The following is a 25,023-nucleotide window of genomic DNA, read 5'->3' as shown; positions in this document are numbered from 1 at the left end:
GAGTCGGAGCAGCAGAGGGTCTGTGGACGAACCCCGGGTTACTTCTGCCTGTGTGAACAAGAGATGACAGGCCTCGCATGTCGCAGCACTAACCACCTGAGTTACACACACACACACACACACACACACACACACACACACACACACACGACTGCATGACTGCCACAAGGAGCATACATCACATGAATTATACAGCTCAGTGCGTGCCACTATATGAGTGTCCTAATGTGACAGAGAGGCATACTGGATATATGTGTCCCTCATTAGCGTTCGACATGTCACTCTGCCTATATCAAGGCCGTATGGACACAGGTGTGCGGTTCCACAGGAATCGCACGTTTATCCTTTCAACAACACGGCGGGATCGTCTCATTAATACGCCTCTTTGTCTTGCTCAAACCACCACCACAACCACCACCAGCCTTGTAGCTTTCATCTCGGCGTTCTGCCCTCACCCATCCCCATTTTCAGTAGAGCCTGTAAGTCCTATAAATGTAGGGAGTCCGATGGAAGTCTGGAGGGAAATCAGGCCAGCTTTTGAGGAAAAAACAACATATCGTAACGTTAGCGCTCAACAATTCCCTAGCTAACATTATCATTAGATAACGTAGTATTAGGCTATGCAATGCAATCGAAGAGGCGTAAATGTATTCTAAAATATCAACAAACATCGTGGATGCAAAGGCGGTTGAATGCTATCATTTGCTAATGGGTTTTATGATTATGATTTATATGAAATATGATTTTTAGTCTTGAAAGATTCTCACTAGCATCATCTTCTCAGTTGCTGCTAGTGATAATAGCAGCATGTTATCCCAGCATTCGAGCGTCTCACCCTGAGTGTGACGTCTGACGAAAATGGCCGCCACGCTAATGCGCTCTATCCTACAGCACCAGCCCCTTCATGAGTGCACGAGTGAGCGAGCAAAGGAAATAAACAAATTGATGAGACATTTGCATGTTCTCGCACCTTCAGCGTAATGGAAGGAAATTTTCTGTGTCCTAAAAGCCTTCCTGGGTGCAATTAAGCGCGCCATTACCACCAGGTCTTCCACCTTTAATAAGATTAGCAGTAACACTTTGCTCTCGCTGCAATCATTTGTGTGTTCCTTGCATGCAATTCAGCGTGCGTCTCTTCATCTGTGCATAACAAGACCTGACAGTCGCTGCCGGTTCCTTATTGATCAACCAAGACCACCCATGATTTTCTTGACTTAACACACATTGACTTTTCGCTTCAGGTTTAAACTCTCCCTTGATCCACAGCCTTGCATAAGAATGGCATCAAGCGCAATTAGGAAATAATAAAGCAATTAATAATCTAGACGCAGCTGAAAGCCCTTTTAGGTTGTCTTTAATATCTTTATAGCCTACAAAAAGAATATAATAACATTACACATTAAACAGAAATCAGTCCAATGGTTTCCTAATGAGCTCATTGCCCGAGTTGACGAACGCGAGTGTTCGATATTGAGAGGCGCCTGAGGTCGGTCCCAGGACTTATCAAGATGCTGTGGTGGGAAAGTGGGGCAAATAAGGGAGTTGAGGATGGCCGCTGGAGAGAAGAGCTGATAGTGATGACGAGAAGAAGCAGATGAAAGGCCAATTATCAGCATTACCGTGCTCCTTAGAATCACAAGTGCTAAGGATACAAGAATGAGAAAGAGGGTGAATTGATTACCATTCAAAATTCACACACTTATTCATACAACTCACAGTATTATGTTACACTTATGTGCGTATCTTTGGGTGCTTGTGTGTGTGCTGCATCCGTACCCATTATATTTGCTTCTTCTACTGAGTTCCCAGTAAGGGGTCTTCTCTGAGTTTGTTATAAACACTAATTCCCTTATTGCTCAAGGAGCAGCTCTCATCTGAGGCCTGTGCATGTGTTTGGTGTGTGTGTGTGTGTGTCTGTATGTGTGCGTGTGTGTGTGTGAGTGTATGGCTGCGAGGCATACACAAGGCCAGAAACAGGCTTAATAAGGAAACGCTCTAATGAAAATTCATCACATCTGCCCAGAGAGAAAAAGAGCGGGAGAAAGCCGCCCCCAAATGCAGACACATATACCAAATTCATGCATGCACACGCACACACACGTACTGTATAAACACACAGCACATGCCTTATTCTGAATGATACTGTAGGTAAGTTACACCACTCTGTCGGAAAAATCTCCCCTCCTCACCTTTCACTCCCCTCCTGTGTGTGCTCTGTTTCCTGTCCCCTCATTAGGAGAGTGGATCTGTGCAGGTCTAACACAGTAAGTGTGTCCTCCGGGAGAAGGGCCACATAGTAGCTTTTTTATTTTTTTATTTTTTATGTGGACATAAGTGTGTGTCTGTGTGTGTGTGTGTGTGTGTGTGTGTCGGTAGTTTACGTAGAATGATGCAATGTCTGGCTGACAGGCCGCTCTTTCTGACACCAGAATAGCCTGAGGCAAGACCCGCAGGCACACACACACACACACACACACACACACTGTAAGTGTACAATTCGCCGACTGAACGATGGATGGTGTGTGCTTTTTTTTTGTGTGTGTGTGTAGGTAACTTTTTGACTAAATCTGGGAGTGTGCAGAAAAAGGACCGAATCCTTCCTCTTCAAGTTAGATATCAAATCAAAATAGAAACTCAGATCGTGAGCGAGAGAGAGAGAGAGAGAGAGAGAGAGAGAGAGAGAGAGAGAGAGAGAGAGAGAGAGTGCTGGGAGGAGTAAAAGGGAGGCAATCATAAATAAATTATATAAATCTATTGCACAAAGCGTATACATGTGCCTCACACATTTAGTGTTTTTTTTCAAATAAGAAATATTTATGAACAACAGTGTGAGCCTGCTCTTGCTCAGTGCCTTTCCAATCGCTCTGCCATGTGGTTTTGTGTTGTTTTCGTGTTCTGCTGTCTCGTCTGTCTTACACTTTTTTCCTGTGGAATAAAAGCCATCTGTTCCAATGGACCCCTTCCCCCACCCTCCCACTTTTTGTTTGAATTATCCTGTAATGTAATGGTTCATCCTGTACATGAAGATAGGAGTTCAGATGGGAGCATTGCAGACAGTGGGTCACTCCTGATTTAAATACCCGCATCAGCTTGTTTAAGATAAAAATGTTATTAACAAGTTCAAAAGGTCTTTCAATATATGCTTGTTTTATACCACTGGTTACACACATTACTGTACATTAAACTAAATTATATCACATTTATTTAGTGCTTAGGACAACCGAGAGTCCACAGTCATAGCAGCTTGGTGAGGATGTACTTCATCAGATTGTTCAGAATGACAATTCTAGCACTGTGGCATTTTCAAGTAATGTTTACTCTGTTTGTCTTTGTTTAGAATATCTGCATGCTAACATTTGCTGGTTAGGAGTAGACCAAAAGTGCATTATGTCTGAAAATGGACATTTTGACATGATGACGCAGGATACCATGCATCTGACTGTCTAACAACTAAACAATCAAGGTATGCACATGGAATACATGTATCACATGCAGAATGTGATCCCGTCTAATACCACTGTCCAGCAAGAAAACCCATATTTGTTAAACGTCTATAGTTTGTTTTTTCATGAGACTGTATCAGGGAGGTATTGATTGAATTTTCAGCAGACTGAAGTCATCGTTTTGTGGTTTTGATGACCTTTATTGCATTATAATAATGGGTGAACCTCAGCCATATCTAATCTCACATCCTATATGAACAACACTTTTCACTGCTGAGCTGTGAGCATGTGGGCCTTCTGAATGGAGCAAGGACAAACATTAAACCTGCCAGTGTGCAACAATGAGGTTTTTTTTTTTAAAAATTACAATCAATACTCTCCATTGTTTGTAGGCTTTTGTAACCCCAAGTGTATATTAGCACAGCTTTCTGTGTACTGTGTGAATGCATGACTGATCTTACCCAAGATGTCCACCACTGACTGAATCTGTGTTGCACCTGTGTTGCCTGCTGCAGCAGCCAGCTTTGTGTTTAAGGTTTTATTCCTGGCAGTTTGTCTTTTTGACTGTTTCCAATAATGTGGATTAAATTGAAAACACTACATTCTCTCTTGATGTTGGCCTTCCGTCCGCCCTAAGCTGGACTTTTCTGATATAAAATACCCTCCTGTGTGAGCTTTGATGATTTGAAATTGCCAGTCTTACACTATAATGAGAGGGGGGGTCAATCTCACATTAAAAAATGCCCACATACAAGCAATGAACCACCTTGTTGTTGTTTCCAGTTATCTCTGGTCTGTGCTGAACTTGGCTTGGCTTTCTAAGTCTTTAAATGCCCCCTGAAATATTCAGCAGGGTTAAGATCAGCTGACTGTAGAGGAAAGTCCATGTTGGTCAGGACTCCTTGGTCTTCCTCGGCCTTGCAAAGGTTTCAGGTGAGTTTGGGGTCATTATCCTGCTGCAGTGTGAATCCTTGTCCACAAAGATGCAAACCAGAGAGTGGAGCATGTCACTCTTGTGTCATCCTCTCTCCTGTTAGTCTCCTCACACTCTTTTGTTATTGCCATTCATATCAAACCTGGACTCATCAGTAAACAGGACTTCTTCCTAGCCATCCACTATGAAACTCTGCTATTTCCTAGCCCATCTCAAGCATTGGGCCTTGTTCCCTCTCCTGGAAAGTGGTTTACAAACTGCAACTTGTCCTCTGAGGCAACCACAAGACAGCCTTCTTTTGACGGGACTTCATTTAACTAATCCTCCATCTGTTATGATGCTGATTTTATATCTTTCAGGGAACTAAGGTTGATGTATTGATCTTCTGATGGTGTGGTCACTTTTGGTCTACCTGGACCCCACTGTATCTTTACAACGCCTTTAAGTATAGGGGAAACAATGCTGCTCTTTCTCATGTGTGTTCATAATGAATAAATGTTGTATTCATAAAATATCCAAAACTAGAAAACACAACAAAACTATGCTTCGTGCTTCACTTGTGCATGCAGATTGGGAAAGATGCAAAACGTTTGTGGTGCAGAAAGAATTGCCATGCGAGGCAGACACAACTGTGTCGCACATGGCTCACGTGTCAAACATAGGAGCGCTGAATTGGGCGGCTTCTGTCAGCTTCGACACACGCACACCTCACAGAACACAACATAAATGCTTTCAGCAGACATTTGAGTTCAGTCAAAAGGGCGGAGAGAAGAAGGATACGTTATGTATCAGGAGTGGAGGAAGAGCGAGATCACAATAAAACATTTGCAGGATATGAAATACTCAAGGAGAGACTATGTGGAAACCTCATGGCCTTGTTGAGTGTGTGTATATTATACATGTGTGTTTGTGACTCAGGGGGTCAGTGGAGAAGAACAACATTGGATGTGAAGTGTTTTTTTCCTCCCCAGAAATCTGTTGCACGGAGTTGAAGAGTTGCACGCTCGCACATACTCGAGAAGCACACAATATGTCAATGACTGAAAATGCTGCTCCCCTCAGGGACATAAGCTGATGCTACTTTTACCGCCCAACTTAATTTGCGTGTGTGTGTTACAGGGGCACTTTTGGTTACACTTCATCCACTTTTGGATGATTGAGAAACACTTGTGTCAAGGGAGAACTCTCTCTCTCTCTCTCTCTCTCTCTCTCACACACACACACACACACACACAAACACACACCTCTGTTCACTTTCTGTGTTTCACACATACAGAACCACTAATGCACCAACCCACGATACACCTACATGCACACTCACATTCGGGCAGATTCAAATGCACACATACATGTGTTTAGCCATTGGTCTCATTGTTAGGCTTGCCCTCTCTGGGGAATAAATTAAACTGCAAAACCTTCTTTCCCAGCATCCATTTGTGTGTGTGTGTGTGTGTGTGTGTGTGTGTGTGTGTGTGTGTGTGTGTGTGTGTGTGTGTGTGTGTGTGTGTGTGTGTGTGTCCATGCACACATAAAGATGTGCGTGTGTCTCCATTGATCACAACTGCATTAATTCATTCCTTTTGAGGCCAATGCGGCCTTTAGACACACCGCACAGAGTGCCTCTCCAAAAAGCCCAGACTTCAATTGAGAGGCTCACTTCACACCTCAGTATGCATGCACGCACATGCACACATAAACAAAGTAAGACACTCATACATACACAGACACAGTCTAACACACAGACACAAGCTTTCACAGATTCTGACACTGTCATATAGCCCTCTAGCACTGTTTCTCCCAAGTCAGGATGTTCAACTAATTGGCAGCAGAGAAATCTCCCCCATCTCCACAGTTTTACTCCATTCCTTCACTTCTGTCTCACAATAAAACTCTGTATGTTACATCTCGTCCAACTGAAATGACAAGTAAAAGTAGCTAAATGCCAAAAGTAATTCAACTTTATTTTGATCTGTTCCTGCTTGTCCCTTCTGTCTATCTTATGTTCCCAGGGTCCTATGTGGGTCTCATGTTCCCCAGTTCTACATGTGTGCTCTCCCAGCGTCCTATGTTCCCCAGCTCTAGAATTAGTGTAGTAGGTTTAGTTAGTGCTAGCAGAATATTATACTTGGAAACATAGAGAGGACTATGAGGTATAGGACCTTGGGAATATAGAACCCTAAGTATAAAAGACAATGAGAACATAGGACCATGAGAACATAGGTCGATGAGAACATAGGACCATGAGAACATACGTCGATGAGAACATAGGACCATGAGAACACAGGTCCATGAGAACATATGTCTATGAGAACATAGGTCCATGAGAACATAGGACTATGAGGTATAGGACCTTGGGAATATAGAACCCTAAGTATATAAGACCGTGAGAACATAGGACCTAGGAAATACAGGACCTCTACAGTACATACAAGGGTCACTGGGAACATATGACTATGAGAACATAGGACCTTAGGGACATAGAACCAACATAACATAGGACTATGAGAACATAAGACCTTGGAAATTCAGGACAATGAGAACATAGGACTATGAGAACATAGCAGCTTGGAAACACAGGACCATGGCAACATAGGTCCCTGAGAACATAGGACCTTGGTGGCTAAGCATCCTGGCAGCATACAGCCTTAGGAACATAAGACCTTTGGGACACAGGACCCAGGAATACAAATATGCTCCCCTGTCTCATGCAAGCATGCAAAGATTCTTATTCTTATTGTGCTGAGGCAAACCTTTGTCAAAAAAACTATGAGCCTAAACTGCTCCACTCCTGCAAGACAAGGAAAAAAAACAAAAAAACAACAACAAAAAAACACATGAGCGGGGCTGCATAATGGTGACTCTCTTTCCTGTGTTTCATGAAACAGCAGGAAAAGATAATTTGTGTCTTGGTGCTGTTCTTGTGTGCCACAACCTGTTGCATGGCTTATGACGGTATACGTGGATGTTTCATTCCAGAAAACATTTTGTCAGAGTAAATGGCCAATTTATAATGGTAGATGTTAAAACTCAGATGCAGTATTCTGCATTATCAAATGCCTGAAAACAGTCACTAATTCATCCTTGAAAACCCATTTCAAAGGAATGCATTCTCTCCAGATTGAGTTTGAAGGCTGACAGATAATTTACTTTTCAAAGACAGTATTTTGACCTGAGATGCCTCTGACAAAAAGGAAGTTGTATTTTTTTTTTTCTTCTGCTTAATTTGGCAGCTCATTATAATGTTCCCAGGAGTAGCCTTTGAGTTTTGGGGGTATAAGGGACGGCTCTGCCTTGTGAGCTTTTAGAGGTGGTTGTCTCTGTTTTCGTCACATCTGCGGCAATCTGAACCCCAAAGGCTTCTTCCTTACACACACAAACACACACTCACACACACACACACACACACACACACACACACACACACACACACACACACACACACACACACACACACACACACACACACACACCTCTGCTCAAAAAGAAAAGGGAAGCATAAACATCAAAGGGACCAAGGACATAGCTCACACCATTATACACACATGTAGATGCTACATATAAAAATGCATGAAGTAGAACTCATAATAGATTAGCGTAGGTGCTGGAATGCCTGATGCTTCACAGTCTATGGGTGTATGCAACAGTCTGTGTCGGGCAGAAAGAGGCATTTAGAGAGATATTCATGATACACCTTACTGTCTTTAATCACGCTGCTTCTGCACGAGCACCTCAGCACGGTGCATGCTTGTGTGTGATGAGAACAAGACTGCTCAAGCACAAGTCTTGAGATGAAAATGAGGTCATTTGGCCTCATGGGAAAGTTAGAGTGGGAGCGAGACGGTAAGTGAAAGGACGAAAAAAGACGAGAAAGACAGAAAAGAGAGAGCAGTGAGGAAGAGGAGGATTATGGAATAATTGCTGTTGGGCATGAGCCAGTTCGGGCATGTCAGCAGCACACAATGTAATCAAAAAAAACCCAAAAAAAACTAAACAGACACACAGGTCAGAGGATTACTTTTCAACCACTGTTTAGCTGCTTCCTGTAAAAAATGTCCAATTTCTAAACCATTTATCCAGAGAGCCCTGCAGATCAAATTCCATCTGTCGGGAAAAGTAACACAACACCAGTGGAGGTTTAACATCGCTCTGAAGTGCGAAGACATTTGCAACATGGCATTACAGCGTTAAAACATATTGTATTAAAACAGCTTATAAACAATAGAGACTAACTATGAACTATGATCACCATCTTTGCGTTCATTTTGGCACTTTAAGGCACATATTAAAAGGACTTCTACTTTCAAGTGACGGCTGTAAATCACAAATGCAAACGCTGCCTCAATGGTCAGCCTCTCTCTCTCAATAGTACATGCAATTCTGCGGTATTTGTCAACCCAAGTATATACTGCACATGCATTTGTTTTTTTCAATTTGTTCTTGTGGGACTGGTTCCATATCATTCTGAACAATTCTGCAGACTTTGTGTCTGTAGGTTTAGTTTACATCAGAGTTCAAATCCATTCTCATTGTTAACGCAGATCATTTAGTCAAGACGCGGATATATTGCAGCTATTAAACTAAACTGTATTCATGCTGTTCGGTTGGTGGCCTGCTTCTCTTATTAATCTTGAGGAAACAAACAAACAAAAAAAAAAAACAGTCGCTGACAGTATAATTTCGCAGTCCCCATTCAGTCTTATGTGCTCAGGAAGTGCACAGTGAGTGTAGACTCTGGTGTAATTAGCCCGAGGCTCTTGCAGGCGTCTGTGCACTCTTGGCTGTTGTGTGGTATCTAACTATGTATGAAATATTAAGCAGTTCCTCTAATCGGACTTCTTTTCAAATGTCCCAAACTGCTTTGTACGATTGTCTTGTCATCACAATCAGAGGAAGATGATGAATGGGTATGAGAAGAAGGGAAATGATAGACCTGTCATTTTGGCGAGAATCACACCTGTTTTCTGTATGAGATGCCTCTAAATGCTTTGGGGGAATTTAGAGGAGTGATTGTGTTCTGCGGCTGGATCTGAGCCTTGGAGGCATCGCAAAACACACAGGTAGTAAGCAAGCTTTGACTAACAATGATGACAAAATGAAGAATCTAATTTTCGAGACGAAAAAGCAGATTATTAAAACTCTCGGGGATGAATCAACAGGACACACACATATACACACTCTGTCTAAGGCTGTATCCTGCACACCACATGAATAATTCATAGATGAGTAAAATTCCTATATGCAATCTTCCTCGATGCTCTGACTCATTTAACATTTGGAGTGCATTCATACGAAAAGTTACCTCGGCTAAGGAAATCGCTTAGGAGAAACTTCTCCTGCACTTTCTGTGAGGCTAATCCTGTAAAAAAAGCCACTTTAACAGTGTACAACAACAGCCGTAGGACTTTTAGATCAACCTCAACCACCAGTGGAGTTAATCACAACACAGCTGAGCACAGATGATATGCCAACCCTTCCCATGAAGTTTTGTGATAAATAGATGTTTTAAATTTCATAGCAGAAACTTAAACAATTACTTTTGTTGCCTAAACTTAACCAAACTGTGCTTATTATATATTTATTATCATTACCATGTCTCTGGAAGAGGACACCACCTGACTCTGGATCCGCTCTCAGCGGAGGTTAACAGAAAAGGATTGATGTATCAACTGCATGACGGTGGAGTTAGAGGCCAGGAGGCTGCCGAGCCCTCATGACAATCTCAGCCTAGTTTGTGGCACAAACAGGTATTCAAGGCAAAACAAAGTCTTTTCCTAACCCTAACCAGATGATAAGCACAGATTTGTCACAAAATAAAATTGAAAATTGAAATTGATGAAATGTAACACAGGAATATAAGTTTTAAAATGTATATTGCCATAATTTGTTTGGGTAACTGGTCTGCACTGCAGGCAATTTTAAAGTATAAAGTTGTGGAATTTGTACACATATTGATGGGACCTGGTTATAAATAATCAATGAACAAGGTATAGCAAAAGCCCAGGCCAATGAGACAATGTATTGATCCTCAAGCATTAAATCCTTTTAAGGCCAATATATATTTCAAATGCATTCCTGAAATAATAAGTGAGGATGTACGGAAGTAACTGTAGGAGACGTGTTAAAAACGAGGGAGGAAGGAGTAAAGAGGTTTGGTTTAGGTTGAGAGCAAGTGAGAAGAAGGAAGCTAAGTGAGGAGGACGAAGAGTGAGCCCTGGTGCTAGACAAAGAGGAGTTCAGGGAGGAAAATAATATTAAGATGAAGATAACAAGAAAAGGGGAAAGAATGAGGGAGGAAGACAAAGCATGGAAGATGACAGATGTGAAGAGCGTGAGGGAACGAAAGTGAGAACGCTTCTGTGAGAAAGTCAGCGCTGTGTGTGCGTGTGTGTATGTATGTACTAGGAGGGTGAAAAAAAAAGTGCTTTTGTGAAATATTCAGTGTGATAGAAGACTTATAGAAGCAAAATCCCCTCCCTGGAGAGAAGGAAGAGAGGAAGAGAAGGGAGGAGGAGCAGAAGAGAGGAGGAGGAGAAAGGAGCAGTGATTGAAGTTTTTTGGATAAGAGTCATAAGGCTAGAGACCATTTCGAAAGAGAGGTCTCTGCTGTGAAGCTTCGTGTAGGACTGTCAGGGCCCTCTCTATTTTTAAAGAGTGTGTGGGTATACCGCTCACACCTTATAGCATCCAGTATACCTGTGGAGCCTGCTGGAGGTGAGCTTATGTAGAGCCTTCTACTGGGTTACCATTTTAGTAGCGATAATAATAATAATACGATGAATTCCTGGTCCAAAATTGGAAATTGTCTTTTCCACATTCTTCTGGGCGTCAGTAGAGGCATATGTAACAGCAGCTCAGTATGTATGGGGCCGGTGTCTTCACTGCCTCAAAGTCCAGATTTGTTTTTTGTTTTTTCAACTCCTTCTACTTCCTCCACTGAGAAAATGCAAACTTGGACAACTCATTCTGCTCACTCACGCTGAATGCACTGAAGTCATTTCTGTCAACTGTGACATTCTTACACTGCACCAGAGTCGCAGGTTGCTGGAGGGTGTGCAGGAAAGTGACGTTAGGGACAAAAAAAAAAAAAAAAGCCGAATTCAGGTTGTGGTTTTGGAAAAATACAGAAAAAAAAACTCAGCAGGTCCTGTCTTGTGTGATTCATATCAGTAATTGGGATATGTCGGTCAGTTGGTCAGCCAATTTTTTTCACAGACTGAAATATGTAAGCCACCGCTGGATGTGTTGGACAGACATTCAGGGTTCTCCTACTGCCCCACTGACTTTGGTAATCTCACAACTTTTCCTCTCCTTGACGTCGACATTTGCAATTGGGAGTGAAATGTCTCGTAAATTTATTCTGTCACACAAATGTTTACAACACTCTGAGACTGAGAATTTTACCGTCTTTGAAAAAGACAGTTATTGTTTCCCATACAGAGTTATCCACCAGGAATGTGTGTGTGTGTAGCAACTGGCTAACACAGGGCTACGTTGAATGATGTTACATAGAACTGCTGCAAATGTTCCAAAAAGTCCCCTCGCTTTAAACGTCAGTAAATGTTAGCAATAACAGCACATTTAGGAGCAAACTACTGACGTTGTGTTTCAAGGGAAAAGGTGAGAATAGTCCTTCCTCTTGGAACAAGTGGAACTGTTTTATATGGTGGCTCCACAATGGCTCCAACATTCAGCCTTACAGAGGGAAACATGGGTTGTTTTTGTCCTCAAACTGTGCCACCAGACCTCCTGGCCCTATATGACATGCTCTTATTGCATTTACTCTACGATCATGGCCAAGCATGACACATTCATATACACAGCGGCTTACACAAAAACACACACGAATAGGCTCTATAAATACAGTGTGGAGGTAATGTTCATCGTGTAAAGTAGGCGGATTAACTGGAACCAGGTCAGAGCAAAGGCAGAGCATGCTCTAGCTTTTCTCCTGTTTAGCTGCTTTTCTCACCATTTTTTCTTGCTTCTCTAGCTCTCTTTCTTTCTTTCTTTTTTTTTTTTTTGATGAGGTAGACTGGAATTGGTTGACTCCCTCGACCCCACACCATCCTGCTCCCCCACTGACACTCGTTTCCCCCGCTTCTCAGTACCACATCTCTTTCGGAGGCAAGCACAGAGACCGCCTGTCTCTATTTCTGATGGTTTTTGATTTTTTTTCTGAGCGGATTATCCATCCAGCATGCTGACATATATTCAATTACCCATGTATTAGTGTGTAGGCATGTTGATATATCAATTACAATTTTCCTGTACTGTTACTGAACATTTGGAGGTTAGAGGACAAAATGCTGAAGGTCCACGTTGCCAATTTGTCAACAATGAAACTTTAAACTGAAGAGTTTTGTGCGTCACTATGCACCAGATGGTCCTTCTATTTCAGTCCTTTTGTAAAAGAGAGGAGATTTCCAGAAAAGACCGGTTTGTTGTCTCCAAAGCATTTTCAGATCCTACCTGGGATGCCCAGGCTGTACTGTGTGTGCGAGCATCTGGCTTAAAACGAGGGAATAACTGGAAGGACTGAGTGGAAGACAATGACAGAGACTGAGCACGCCCATTAGTGTCAGTACCTTTTCAATACCTGGCTGCCCTTACTGTAAACGTCCAGATGCATTTATACAATCGATGAGACGCCTAATGGTACAGAGTGAGAAAGAGAGAGGAGGGGAAAGCAGCGGGAAGGGAAAGAAAAGGCAGAGGCCAAAGGGTTAAGAAATAGAGTAGACACAGCCAGATCAGAGGAGGGCGAAGAGGCGACGCTTGATTTTCATTCCACGAGTCAGAGAGAGTAAAGAATGCACCTCAGTGCGGGAATCTGCCTTTGTTTCTAACCACCTCGGTATTAAACTCATCCATCCTAAGAGAGAGTAATACACAGATCGCAGGGAGGGAGGAAGGAAGATAAGAGGAAGACGGAGAGACTGCGAGAAAATCTGTGTCTGCTGAGCAGTCATCTCTCACCTGTAGCTAGCAGAGATCTTGGCTTGCATAATGCAATGCGAGGATAAAGCCTCCTTTATGACCAGCTGAGCCAATAAATCCGGATCAGTCCTGACCTCTTTCCATTTCCCGTCCTATCTCCTCGTCTCCGTTGTTGTCTTTGCTACAGAGTGGGCAAAGAGTTTCAGCTGCTGAGACTCTTCCCGATTCCTATTTCTGTCTTTTATTCTTCTCGTGGCTGCATTGCAGAACGGAAGACTATATTCATCCCGAGGTGAAGCCACACTTGCTTTCTCGCCTGTACAATGAAAAGCGCGTTGCAAATGTACCTTATTGTCCCAGTATGTTTAATCGCTTTTATCTGCCTTCCTATACATTAATCGTACCCTCCGGTGCAAAGTCTCGACCATAATCGCTTTCAATTAAAAAGTACGGCGCTGGGCTGTACTTAGCTTGCCTTAGCTATATCGTCATTCGGGGGGAACGGCTACCAGAAGATGAGGGGTAGTAGACTTGGCAGTCGACGTTATGATTGGATGGGGAGCCACAGTTGAAGGACTGATAAAGCAGTGGCTTGTTGGATCCATCTTTACAACAGCTTGGGGTGTTACGTAAGGGGTGATGTAGCTGGGGCTGTTGGAGGAAGAGCACATCATAAATCCTAATGACAAATATAACGAGCAAGCAATAAGTGACTGCTACTTATAACGACAGCCTGGACGCTTAAGTTATAATTACTTTTGTCCAATTTTGTTTTTAGCATCATCGACACAAAAGTGAGCACGGTTAAACTCAGTTGTGCGTATAGTATTTCTGGGGTTCCATTTGTACCTTTTATGTCATTTTCCGATCTGTGTCCCAGCTATGCTGGCCCAGATACTAGCCCAGTTTCGGCACTTTGTTGCTGAACTCAAAGAAACGGTGAGCCAGCACAGCCAGGGGCTCCAAATTTAGCTCTGTTCAGTCTGGACCAGCATGAGGAAAAACCCCAATTAACAGGTGAGTGGACTCAGATAGTGTGAACCTGGGCCAGGTGGAGTATGTCAGTGTATGCTTCTTGGCCTCCAAGGGGGGTAAGTCAGGACAGTTTCACCGTCTCCTCTCTCTGTTCCTCATTCCTCTCTCACAAAAGGCCACTGCAGTCCTTCACACACACACAACAGTCTAACGAGAGACATAAATAAGGAGAGGTGGAGGACAGACGACGAGACACGGGCACAGGGAAGTGAGGGATGGCCAGAGAGGGAAAGGGAAAGGTGAGATGAGGCATTAAGAAACGCGGAAATGGGGAAAAAAGAGGTGAGGAAGAGGAGATGTAAAAATGACGGATGAGGACTTAAAGACAGAGCGGACATCATACACAGACTCTGGTAATGAATGCAGTTTTAATGAACTACTCCTTCTGTCTCTCCATCTCCATTGCTCTTTCCCCTCTAATCTATCTTTTCTTTCTATCCCCTCCTTGTCTCCCTGTCACTTACAATGTCCCTTCCTCTCCCTCTCTCCTGTCACTACAGAGCCATGAGGATAGGATAAGTCATTAGTAATTCATTGTTTTTTTTCCCCCTACATGTGTATTCATAATGCTGGTTAATTTACAATCCAACGTCAAAGCGCAGAAAAAACACATCTTGAATCAGTATGTTTTGCTCTGAACTGCCGGCTGTGGAAGACTATCTTGTCTCATTTTTCTTTTTCAAACTCTTCTACTCTTCTACTTTTAAAGCAGAAGTCAGACACTATTGAGTAAAGGTCAGCAATCAATGTCTACGCTTTCTTGTCTGGCTGTCAAGGTAATTTCAAACAAACTTCTGAAACACAGAATAGAAATGAGATTTGTTGCCATCACCTGGGGTAAAATGAATAGACTCCATGAATGTAAAATTAGGCTACATATGCCTGAACACAGATCCACATCATGAAATGGGGGATTTTTTTTTCTCTCTGTGTCATTTATTTCGTGTGATTACAACCTTTCAAGGGGCGGAGAAGGCAACACTGTGGGGATATCACTGACATTTGCTTTTTTTCTGTTCAGCGTCTTGAAACATACATTGCATACAAATGTTTGAAAAATGATTTTCTTAGAGGGGAGAGGGCTATATTTTTTAAACTTGGGCCTTGACATGTTTTGGTGTTTAAGTGATTCACACTAGCCAAAGATTTTTGAATCGGTCTGGCAGAATGCCTCAGCTGGCAGCTGCTACGCGGCTGCAAGGTAAACCTTTGTGGCAACACTGATCGTCAAAGCTACGTCCAGTAAAAGTGCCTGCTTTTGCCACTGACAGGCTGAGGCTGTAATTCTGAGTCACTAACAACATTAAGGAAACTATAAGATCCGGTTTGTAACCAGAAGCACAAGTCTTGTGTAAGAGGGGTAAGAGGAGAGGTCTTGCACTGTAATGAGTGCGAGAAGTTGTTAAAGTTGTTCATCTAGCCGAGACTTGTGAATATGTAGCTGGCAGTTCTTTAGATGAACTCTCTCTCCATCCACGTTTGCCAGACTTCAGAGCGAATCGGAATTGTTTCGGTAATGTTGTCATTATCACAGCGTCAGCCTTCAAATGGCACAAACAGACACTCTCTGTGGGCGTAACTTTGATAGCTGAAATTGACCCAGAGGATTATGTTGCGGCCACGTAGCGGCTGCCAGCTGAAGTCATCTACTGGACCAATTCCAAAACTTTTGGTGAGTGTGAATCATTTACCGACCAAAACATACACATTTATAAATGTGGGGCCCAGGTTTTAAAATACCAGAATTTTCCTTTAATAACTCAACACAGCTCACTTTACATTATAATAAACTATGACTGCAATATGAGACCATACTCATGCATATGCAATGCTTTTCAAATCTCATTTTAGCCCAGCCCGATGCTGATCTGTTTTATCATGAGGATTTTGTGGGTTTAATTCCTCTCCGGCTGTGTTGTGTTGCTACATGTGAGTAGAGTTTGATTCATTGTTTTAATCAGAGCTTGTAGTTGTGTGGTTTCTCTACAGTTTGGCTCTGATATTTATTGTCCCACCGCAATAGTACAAGTAAAATCAAAAACACATTTGTGAGTGTGCTCGTGTGCGAGGGAGAGCTGCTGATGTCTGATGTGTGTTGGTGTGTACGCATGCTGAAATTCTTTCATTACCTCTGCCAGTGAAGTTGGTCGATGCCTGCGCTCTCCCATCTTTGTTTCTCTGTCTGCAAAACATTTCAACAAGTTACGAGTTGAATTTGGCTAAAATTTGGTGAACAGAACCCTGGCCCAGGATCAGTTGATACGATTTTGGCAGTGACCTTAATGTGGGATTCCTGCCACTGTGAATGTTTTGTTGATTTTTTAGCACTGACTGAAATACTGTTTTATGCAAGCCATGGAAAATCCAACAGGCAGAAGGAACTACAAATGCAAAATATAATATTGTATCACCTCCAATTTCAATAAATTTAAACAATGATTGAGCTTTCTTGCAGTTATATAAGCTTATAGCTACCATATCAGTTCTGCTAATTACCTTTTTACAGCGATTTGAGCCAACAATTAATTACTTACTGTTAAATTAAACAATGCTGCAATAGCTACCAAAACACATTCCTCACTGTTGTTCGTTAGCTGGTTCATTACGTTTTTCTTCCAGTTTAATAGTCCATTAAAACTCACTTATACCAGCGAGCGCTACCTGCTAAAAGCTCTGTAGCTTAGACTACAACTGTTAGCTTCCATTTGCTAAAACCCAGAATCTTTTTGCTAGCAGTGTTGATGAAAGCAATGGCAATGCTGCCTCCTCAAAGATAATGCAGCTCTACAAAGTAGAGTACGTCTTCCTACCTGCTGTGGCAATGATAGCAACCGCGTGTGTTCTGATAATTAGCCTGCCCATATTTTAGCTGGTTAGCTGCTTGCCACTTTTGCTAGTGCTACAGTCAGTTTCTCATTGTTAGATTAGGGAATGTTACAATAGCTTCCAAAGCACTTACCATGTAGTCCACTGCCTATTGTTTTGATTTGTTTGTTCAGTCCTCGTTTCTTTCAGTTAATAATCCATTAACCTCACTTCAACCAGTGAGTGCTAATGTGCTACAAACTTAGCTCTGTCAACTGTTAGCTTCCACTGGCCAAGCCACAACATCTCTTGCTAGCAGTGTAGGTGAACAGATTGAATAACTCACATTTGTACAAAACTAAATGTACAACTAAATGTTTTTTTTTGCTCCGTGCATCGCAAAAATATATATCACAGAGGAGCATAGCCACATGAACGTTTGAATGATGGACATGTTGCCTTTAGCTGTCACTCTTTTACTCAAGCCATGTGCAACGAGGGTCACTTGTACTATAAATAAAAGCGAATTAATTGAGCGTGTGTAATGTATACACTCGTCCCTTTCAAAACTTCACACCTACATAACCCACAATGCAACTTCGACATCGCTGGAGGAAGTTTACCAGATTACATGCAGCTTCCTATGGAGACACAAGAGGCTTTAACCAGTAAACACACCTTAATGTGTTAAATTGGTGGTGTTGCACTTTAATGAGGCCTATGTTTGAAAATGTTGCCGGCTCGCCTACCACTCGATGTTAGATTTGTATTGTCCTGACGGCACATTTGTTATGAAAATGTGGAAAATCTTCTCGCATGAGGCCCGTGGTTCTTATTGAGATTATACACCGTGCCCAGTAAGCGTAATAGATAGATGGATGGATGTATACAGAAAGCTCATTGGGGGTTCAGGTGGGGACAGAGGGCTCAGCTGCAGGAGGCAGCGAGCAGATGAGATGTGAGAGCAAGGAGGCAGAAGATGAGCAAGGAGGGCAGGACATGAGGAACCTCTGGCACCAAACTCAGTTAAGGGAGAAAAAAAACAAACAAACATATGCTGTGTGTGCAGTTCATCCCGAAGCTCCAGCCTTATGTAACATAGGTGGCATGTGTGTGGAAATAAGCACGGCTGGCTACACTAACCTCTGCTTTGCCTAGCTTGGCAAATGCTGCCAAATCACTGTAAACAACAGCGTTTACTCCAAGCCCCTGGGACACGTAAAGGTTCATTATAGGCCACCGAATGTGGTGGCAGGGAGTGATCGCTGTGCCATATTACACGGAGGGTTCAAAAAGTCACGTTGATGGATTGATGCACCTCCTTCATCTCCTACAACCATCATCTGCCACTGCTCCTGGTTGGCGTGATGGAAGAGATCTCTGTGAGTTGTGGACTTGGTGGCACAGATTGAAGCAAAGACTCCGTTCCCTGTGCCTCGGCAGCAGAGTCTCAGTGGGAAACAGTCAGATTACACCACACAAGAATCAGAGGGGGTTTACCACATCCACTGTTATCAGCCATTATGATATACCATTACAATATAATGGGATATTGATGCCCGCATTGCAGCAGCATCCACACGAACATAAATCTAAATCTCATCCGCTGTGCCAGGACTGGATCTGATGTGCTCTCTCTCTCTCTCTCTCTCTCCCCAGCGTCAACCCATCTGTTATTGTCAATCAATAAGAAATATTGAAGATTTCTATATCTCAATTTTTCCTAGATTTTTTTTGATTAAAATAGTACATTTCCTTCAAGCTCCCAGCTCAGACTGCAGTGAGTCAACTCTGAGAATGATGTGGGCTGATCGATACTGCCAGTGTAACTGTAAACACGAGGATCACTCGTCCCTACCATCCTCAGCCATTCTTCCGCTTGTCCACTCTAAAGGAATTACTCGAAATCTATTTCTATTGCGCAGATGTCGTAATAACTACATTCATTGCCCTTGATGGTGTTTTTGCTAATCAATAGAAGTGACGGTGAGCGGCTGGTGTATGCAATCAAAGCTCACTCTTCCATTTGATTGAGTTCAAAACATGGAAACGTGAACACAGAAAAACAGGCACTTGGAGATCTTTGATTACACACTATGAACATAATACCCCGTCAGCATGTTCCCTTTTTTTACTGAATAAAACACCCCTGCTGGTAAATCAAAACTATGCAAAACTGAGACGCGAGTCAGCAGAATAACCAGCGACGGATGCCCGGCTTGTTCAACAGCACAACTAATCAGACGCTGGAGAGTGAATACCTTCTTCAAAGCTTCATCTCCTCTTAATTTGCTATTCTAATGTTGAAAATGTTGGGGAATGCCTTTTATCTGCACTCGATCAACTGAAAATAGACCTGATTATGGAAATCCACGCGTTCATGTGTATATTTGCGCGAGGGACTGGGGAACACATCCCCACAGTCATCTGTCACGACAGGTCAGCGTTTGTCATCACGGGATTCAAGCTCGTACTTTCAGGCGTTTGATTACGTTCAGATGGGTGGATGTAGCATTTTTTGCGTGAAGTGTTCGTCTTATAAGGAACAAAGGGGGCCAAAGCACCAAGACAAAGCGTTACTCAGACAACACTCTTGACAATAGTGTTGGCAGTATGTCAGGTTTGTCACGGGCAGGAACATTTTTTTGCAGAACTTGGCTGTAAGTCAACATCCATACCGCTGGCAGTTGCCCAAAGGTCTGTGTCACTCTTTGGCTTAAATTGCTTCCCGATAATTAACAGTGATGATCCTGGTAACAGGTATCACAGAGCTGGTTCGCCTGTATCTGTTAACATTTGGGGTTTCTGGCCACAAGCAGACAAGGCAGGTAAATGAATGAAGACTTGAAATTCTACAGAGTGAAAGGTCAACAATTTAACCACAAGCCTATCCTCCATGTGGATTAAAAAAAAAAAAATCATGCAGGTCCATATGACCCAAATTTATGTTTGGTGTTTGGTGGCGGTCTCTAGTGGCTATAGTGGGTATTGCAGCTGTAGAGGAGGAAGTGACAAGAAACAGTATAAATGGTGAACATCTTCCAAAAGACAATGTACGGATGGGTCACACAAGAACGGGACTTGAATTCAGGAGGCTGCAGTTCATGCCCAGTATGAGGGACTATTTTGCCTCATGGATGTAGTCAAGTAATGCCACATACGCAACAGAACGTCAGTTGATGAGGTAATGTAGATACATTTGTTACAGAAGTAGTAATAGTAAGTTACAGAATTAACCCAACCATTATGTTTTTTTGATAACCTAACCAAACTGCGAAACTTTCACTGTCATGCTGCAACAGCTGACGTTTGACCTTTTCAGTTGTTTAAGTATGAAGATGTGTTGATAAGGACATCACCAGACAGCCCAGCTCAGCGTGCGATGGTGATGGTTCGGCTTGCTATCTATCTATCTGTCCGTCTATCTGTCTATCTATAAATAATCTACTGAAATACTTCATCCTCCAAATGTTTGTCATTACCGAGTGCACATAAGAGGTCAGTCGAAAATCTCCAAAAATGAATCTCAGACTTTTTGAAAGGCAGCAGGCTTAACCGTGCAGATGAAGGTCATGGCCTGAGCTGGATCTTCCGTGCTCAATTTTTTTGGGAAAAAAAAAGCATGCTGGCGACTACAAAAACATAAAGTACATACTCACGCACACACGCACCTGAAAAACACTCTCACGCAGTGTATCGCTGAGACCAGCCTTGTTTGATTATGTGCGTGTCGCGTTAGCTCGTCAGCTATCTGACTTGTTCAGTGACATCCCAGGAAAGCAGATGTGTTTGGGCCGTGAACAGTACAGCACACAATGAAAAAGGCACACAGATGATTTGAAAGCCTTTTGTCCTTTAGGCTGCAGCATTTCCACCAACTCTAAATGAGGACTCGAGAGACGAGTTCAAACATAAAATACTGCAGCTTACAGGTTGACTTAAAGGATAGTGGCTACTATGAAGAACGAGGGGAGAGAGACCCACAGATAGATAGATAGGTAGATAGACAGATAGATGGATAGAGGGTTAAAACCATCATGTGACATGTGCAGCTCACAGCTCTGCAGACAGGTGTGAACTGCGAGAGACGAGGCACCTGAAATGTTGCCTGATAGAAGGTTCTTCGCACCCTGTTACGTAAAAGCGGAGTGAGCTTTTCTTCGCCATCCAAAGGCTAAAAGCAACTGTGCCGGGAAACACACAGCCGCTCTCGCAAGTCAAACCACAGGCGAATCTGTGAGCGAACCACACATATATTTTTTTTTTCTTTTCACTTTGTCTCTCTTCTGCCCCCCTTTTGTCATCCCCAGCCTCTTTTCCTCTGCCACTTTGTTCGCTTTCTTGGTTCAGCAGCCTCCTTTAGTCCCTCTCTGGGGTGCAGTAGTGTAGTAGCCTAGACTAGATTTCCTGTGATGTTCCTCTCCTCTCTTTTGCTCTCCTCGTTTATCAGATTGCACAAGCTCATATAAAGCAAGTTAATGAGGCCAGTAGGGGGTGGACTTTGCTTTCATTGCAAAAATGAAATACGATGTACTTTCTGCTGTGGCTTGTAATAAACACTTAATCAATTTTGATGTGTTTATACGAAATTATTCATGTAGCTCTGCTGCCACAGTTCCACCGCTCTGAACTCTGGGCATTAACAACGAGGTGGCTCGCTGTCGGTTTATTTCCAAATGCCAACTTTAAACCTAATAGCACCAGCCTTTATTCAGCACAAGCCTGCAGTCAATCTGCTGACCCAGTATGGAGAGAGTAAAGTGGCTGGTGCTTCTGGACTGTTTAATGCATAATTAACAAGTGAATAATCATTTTTAAAAAAAGAAGAAAAAAAACGCTGGATGCAGATTCACAGAAAGCAGGCAGTGAAGGAGGAAGGTGTGAGGAGGACTGAAGAGGACTATTTTTCCTTCCAGGCTATCACAGAAGCAGCCGTACCTCTGCTGGAGGAACTTCTCAGTGGCACTATACGAGACTCCCTGAGTGGAGCAACTGTAACGTTAATACCTTAACAGAAATCATCCTGAAAGCATCTTTTTTTCCCCCCCTCCCTTCTTTTTACTGCAATGCTGCGCAGAAAGCCTGAACATTATACACATATCAGAGAGACAGTTCGTGTCCAGGCTACAGTCAGGATAGAAACACCACCCAAGTACAGTAAGTTCGTCGCAATCGCTCCAGTGATGGCGACGGTCGTTTTTTTTTTTTTTTTTTTTTTTTAAATATTCTTATTCTTTAGGGGTAAATTCAACAAGTCGGTTGTTGCAAAAAACTGAATCTAGTAGAACTTTTTTGTTTTTAATTTTGGCACGACGAGCAGCCGGACGCTTCTCAGCTCCCCGTGTGCCAGTTTCTCTACTGCAGCTGTTTTACGCGCGGTGGCCATACAGCGCGCACCACCATCATCATCATCATCATCATCATCATGAGAAGCAGCGCGACAGAAAACATCCCTGTCTTTTTGTTTTCATTCAAAAAGCATCGTTAAGTTGTTAACGCGAATACAATTCAGGCACGCTTTGAGTTCTTTTTTTTTAACAGCCTTACCTTGACTTGTCGCGGCTTGGAGAAGTAGTGTGGGCGCGTGTGTGTGTGCAGCACCCACCCCCCCTTTATCCAAAATGGAAACTCTTTGGTCCTACTTGGGCAGCCGGACTCGAGATGAGAAAGAAAGAAAGAAAGAAAGAAAAGAAAAGAAAAAAAAACAGCAACAAGAGGAAAAAAAAAAAACAACAACAACTAAATAATAGAAAAACACAGCGGTGATGAGGCTTCTTCGTTCAGAGCGTCAGAGAGGTGAACCAGCCGCAGCTCCAGCTCTGGCACGACTGTCTGTTCTTCGGTGAGAATTAGTTTGCTTGTTTCTGACTGCCGCCCTCCCTCCCACTCACTCTCACTCACTCACTGTCTCCCACCCATGAGAAATAAATAATCTTTCATCTCTCTCTCTCTCTCTCTCTCTCTCTCTCTCTCTCTCTCTCTCTGTGCCTAGCAGGTGGGCATCTTTGAATAATGTGAGATCATTATTAAAGGCTGCTGGAGGCCCAAATGTGTGTCCTCCACACCCTCCTCCAAAAAAGCCTGCATGTTGTTTTTTTTTTTTTTTTATGGTGATAAATAAAAGCAAAACAAACAAACAAATAAATAAAAACAACTGTCTGTGCGCCTGACAGAAAAAAAAGAGTTGCTCCGGCTGTCCGGTGTGTGTGCAGGCTACAGTGGATTGGGAGTGGCTGGGATTAAACCGTGGGATTATACCTCAACATTCATCATTTCATCACACACACACTGGAGGCACGCTGGTGGACAATGACATCAGCCTTTGGCAAGACACAGACAAACAGACAGATTCATGTGGGTAGGGAGGGATAGAGAGAGAGAGAGAGAGAGAGAGAGAGAGAGAGAGAGAGGAGAGAGGGAAGAGGAGAGGAGGAGAAATGAGAGAACCATGGAGAGAGAGAGAGAGAGAGAGCGAGAGAGGAGACCTTTCACCTCTGGGATTGATCCACGTTAATCTAACGCTTCATGCAAAAGCCGTCAGACTACTGTAGCCGGGCGAGCAGGGCAGAGTCAAGACATTCCCCCGGGTGAATGTGTGTGTGTTTGTATAAGTGCAACGTGTGTTGCAGAGGATTCACACACACAGCCAAGTCGGTGTGTGTGTGTGTGTGTGTGTGTGTGTGTGTGTGTGTGTGTGTGTGTGTGTGTGTTCCTGCATACTGACAGATGGCTACTGTAATGACGCAGGAACTAACTACTGGGTTTCTGTGAGGATGCATGTCTGTGCACATGGTTGTTAGTGGTTTACATGTGTGTGTGTATGTGTGTGTATGTGTGTGTGAGTGTGTGTTTGAAGAGAAAGAGCGAGAGAGAGATGGTTTTGATACAGAAGCAACAGATATCTCTGTCCTGCTCTAAACTCTTATCTATCAAATTTCTCTCTCTCTCTCTCTCTCTCTCTCTCACACACACACACACACACACACACACGCACACACACACGCACACGAATGCTGTGTGGCATTATGGTTTTTCCTATTCGTCCAGTCGCATACAGTCTGTTCCCTCAGACAATCACAAGAGACCTTGAGTCTCTGCTGCTGCTTCCATTTGCTGAAAATACATTTGTACAAATGTGTGTGTGTGTGTGTGTGTGTGTGTGCGTGTGTGTGTGTGTGTGTTGAAACACCAAGAATTAAGTCTCATCAGTGAAGGTTTCTGCTGGTTTCTGCACTGGCTTCATGGTGTATGTGCAGGCAAATTCAGGTAAATCATGGTTCAGAGTGATGATTTGTTGATTATCGTGCAGCTGAAGGCAAATACAGCCTGAAAAAATTACCATTAAGTGGGATCAACAACGAGTCTGAATAAAACAAGCCAGGGCTGTTGAGTGTGAAGTGTGTCTGTCCTTGTGTCCTTCTCCTGGGTATTTGACTGGTTGGAGGGAGTATTCAGCTCTTTCTACTCATACCACAATGGAAAAAAAAAGTCAACTGGATGTCATGATACACAAATTTGTGTTACTTTTGATGATTTGGGACCAAAAATTCTACAGTAAGCCATGACGCGTCATTGGTAAAACGCCCCTTTGGGGAAATTAACAATTGAAAGACATCCAACACAAGACAAGAAGCCCCGGCTGGACTTTGTGATTTTGGAAACTGTTGATCTTTGAAGGGTGAGCTTGGCCGAAAGTGAAAATTCAGTCATCGGCCACTCACACCAGTGCAGTGACAGAATATGGACTCAAATTTGGTGAAACCTAAATTTGCAAAAGTAAAAGTAAAATGTAGTGAAAAGTTTAGGCATGAGGTGTCTGATTACGGTTATGGTTTGGGTAAGAGAGAAAGGAGGGTTGTTGCTTTGCTG

The 25,023-nt window shown here is 42.9% G+C and overlaps 1 protein-coding gene across 2 annotated transcripts in view; it reads right to left on the bottom strand.

The window, feature by feature from the left end:
• camkvl (CaM kinase-like vesicle-associated, like) overlaps positions 1–23,068 on the bottom strand; it is a 39,246-nt gene extending 16,178 nt beyond the window's left edge. Inside the window, exons 1-2 of one of the 2 annotated variants that reach the window (XM_037102722.1) lie at positions 17,309–17,560; positions 16,479–16,531 (exon numbers count right to left, since the gene is read on the bottom strand). In XM_037102722.1, the coding sequence (XP_036958617.1) occupies positions 16,479–16,517 (39 nt within the window). In that variant the 5' untranslated portion in view covers positions 16,518–16,531; positions 17,309–17,560. Of the gene's footprint in view, positions 1–16,478; positions 16,532–17,308; positions 17,561–22,701 lie in introns of those variants that run through there. The other variant, XM_037102723.1, reaches the window with a different exon arrangement.
• Between the last annotated feature and the right edge of the window lie 1,955 nt (positions 23,069–25,023).

The sequence above is a fragment of the Acanthopagrus latus genome, chromosome 7, assembly GCF_904848185.1.
Source record: "Acanthopagrus latus isolate v.2019 chromosome 7, fAcaLat1.1, whole genome shotgun sequence".
Taxonomy (NCBI): Eukaryota; Metazoa; Chordata; class Actinopteri; order Spariformes; family Sparidae; genus Acanthopagrus; species Acanthopagrus latus.
This window is presented reverse-complemented; position numbering and strand designations above follow the sequence as displayed.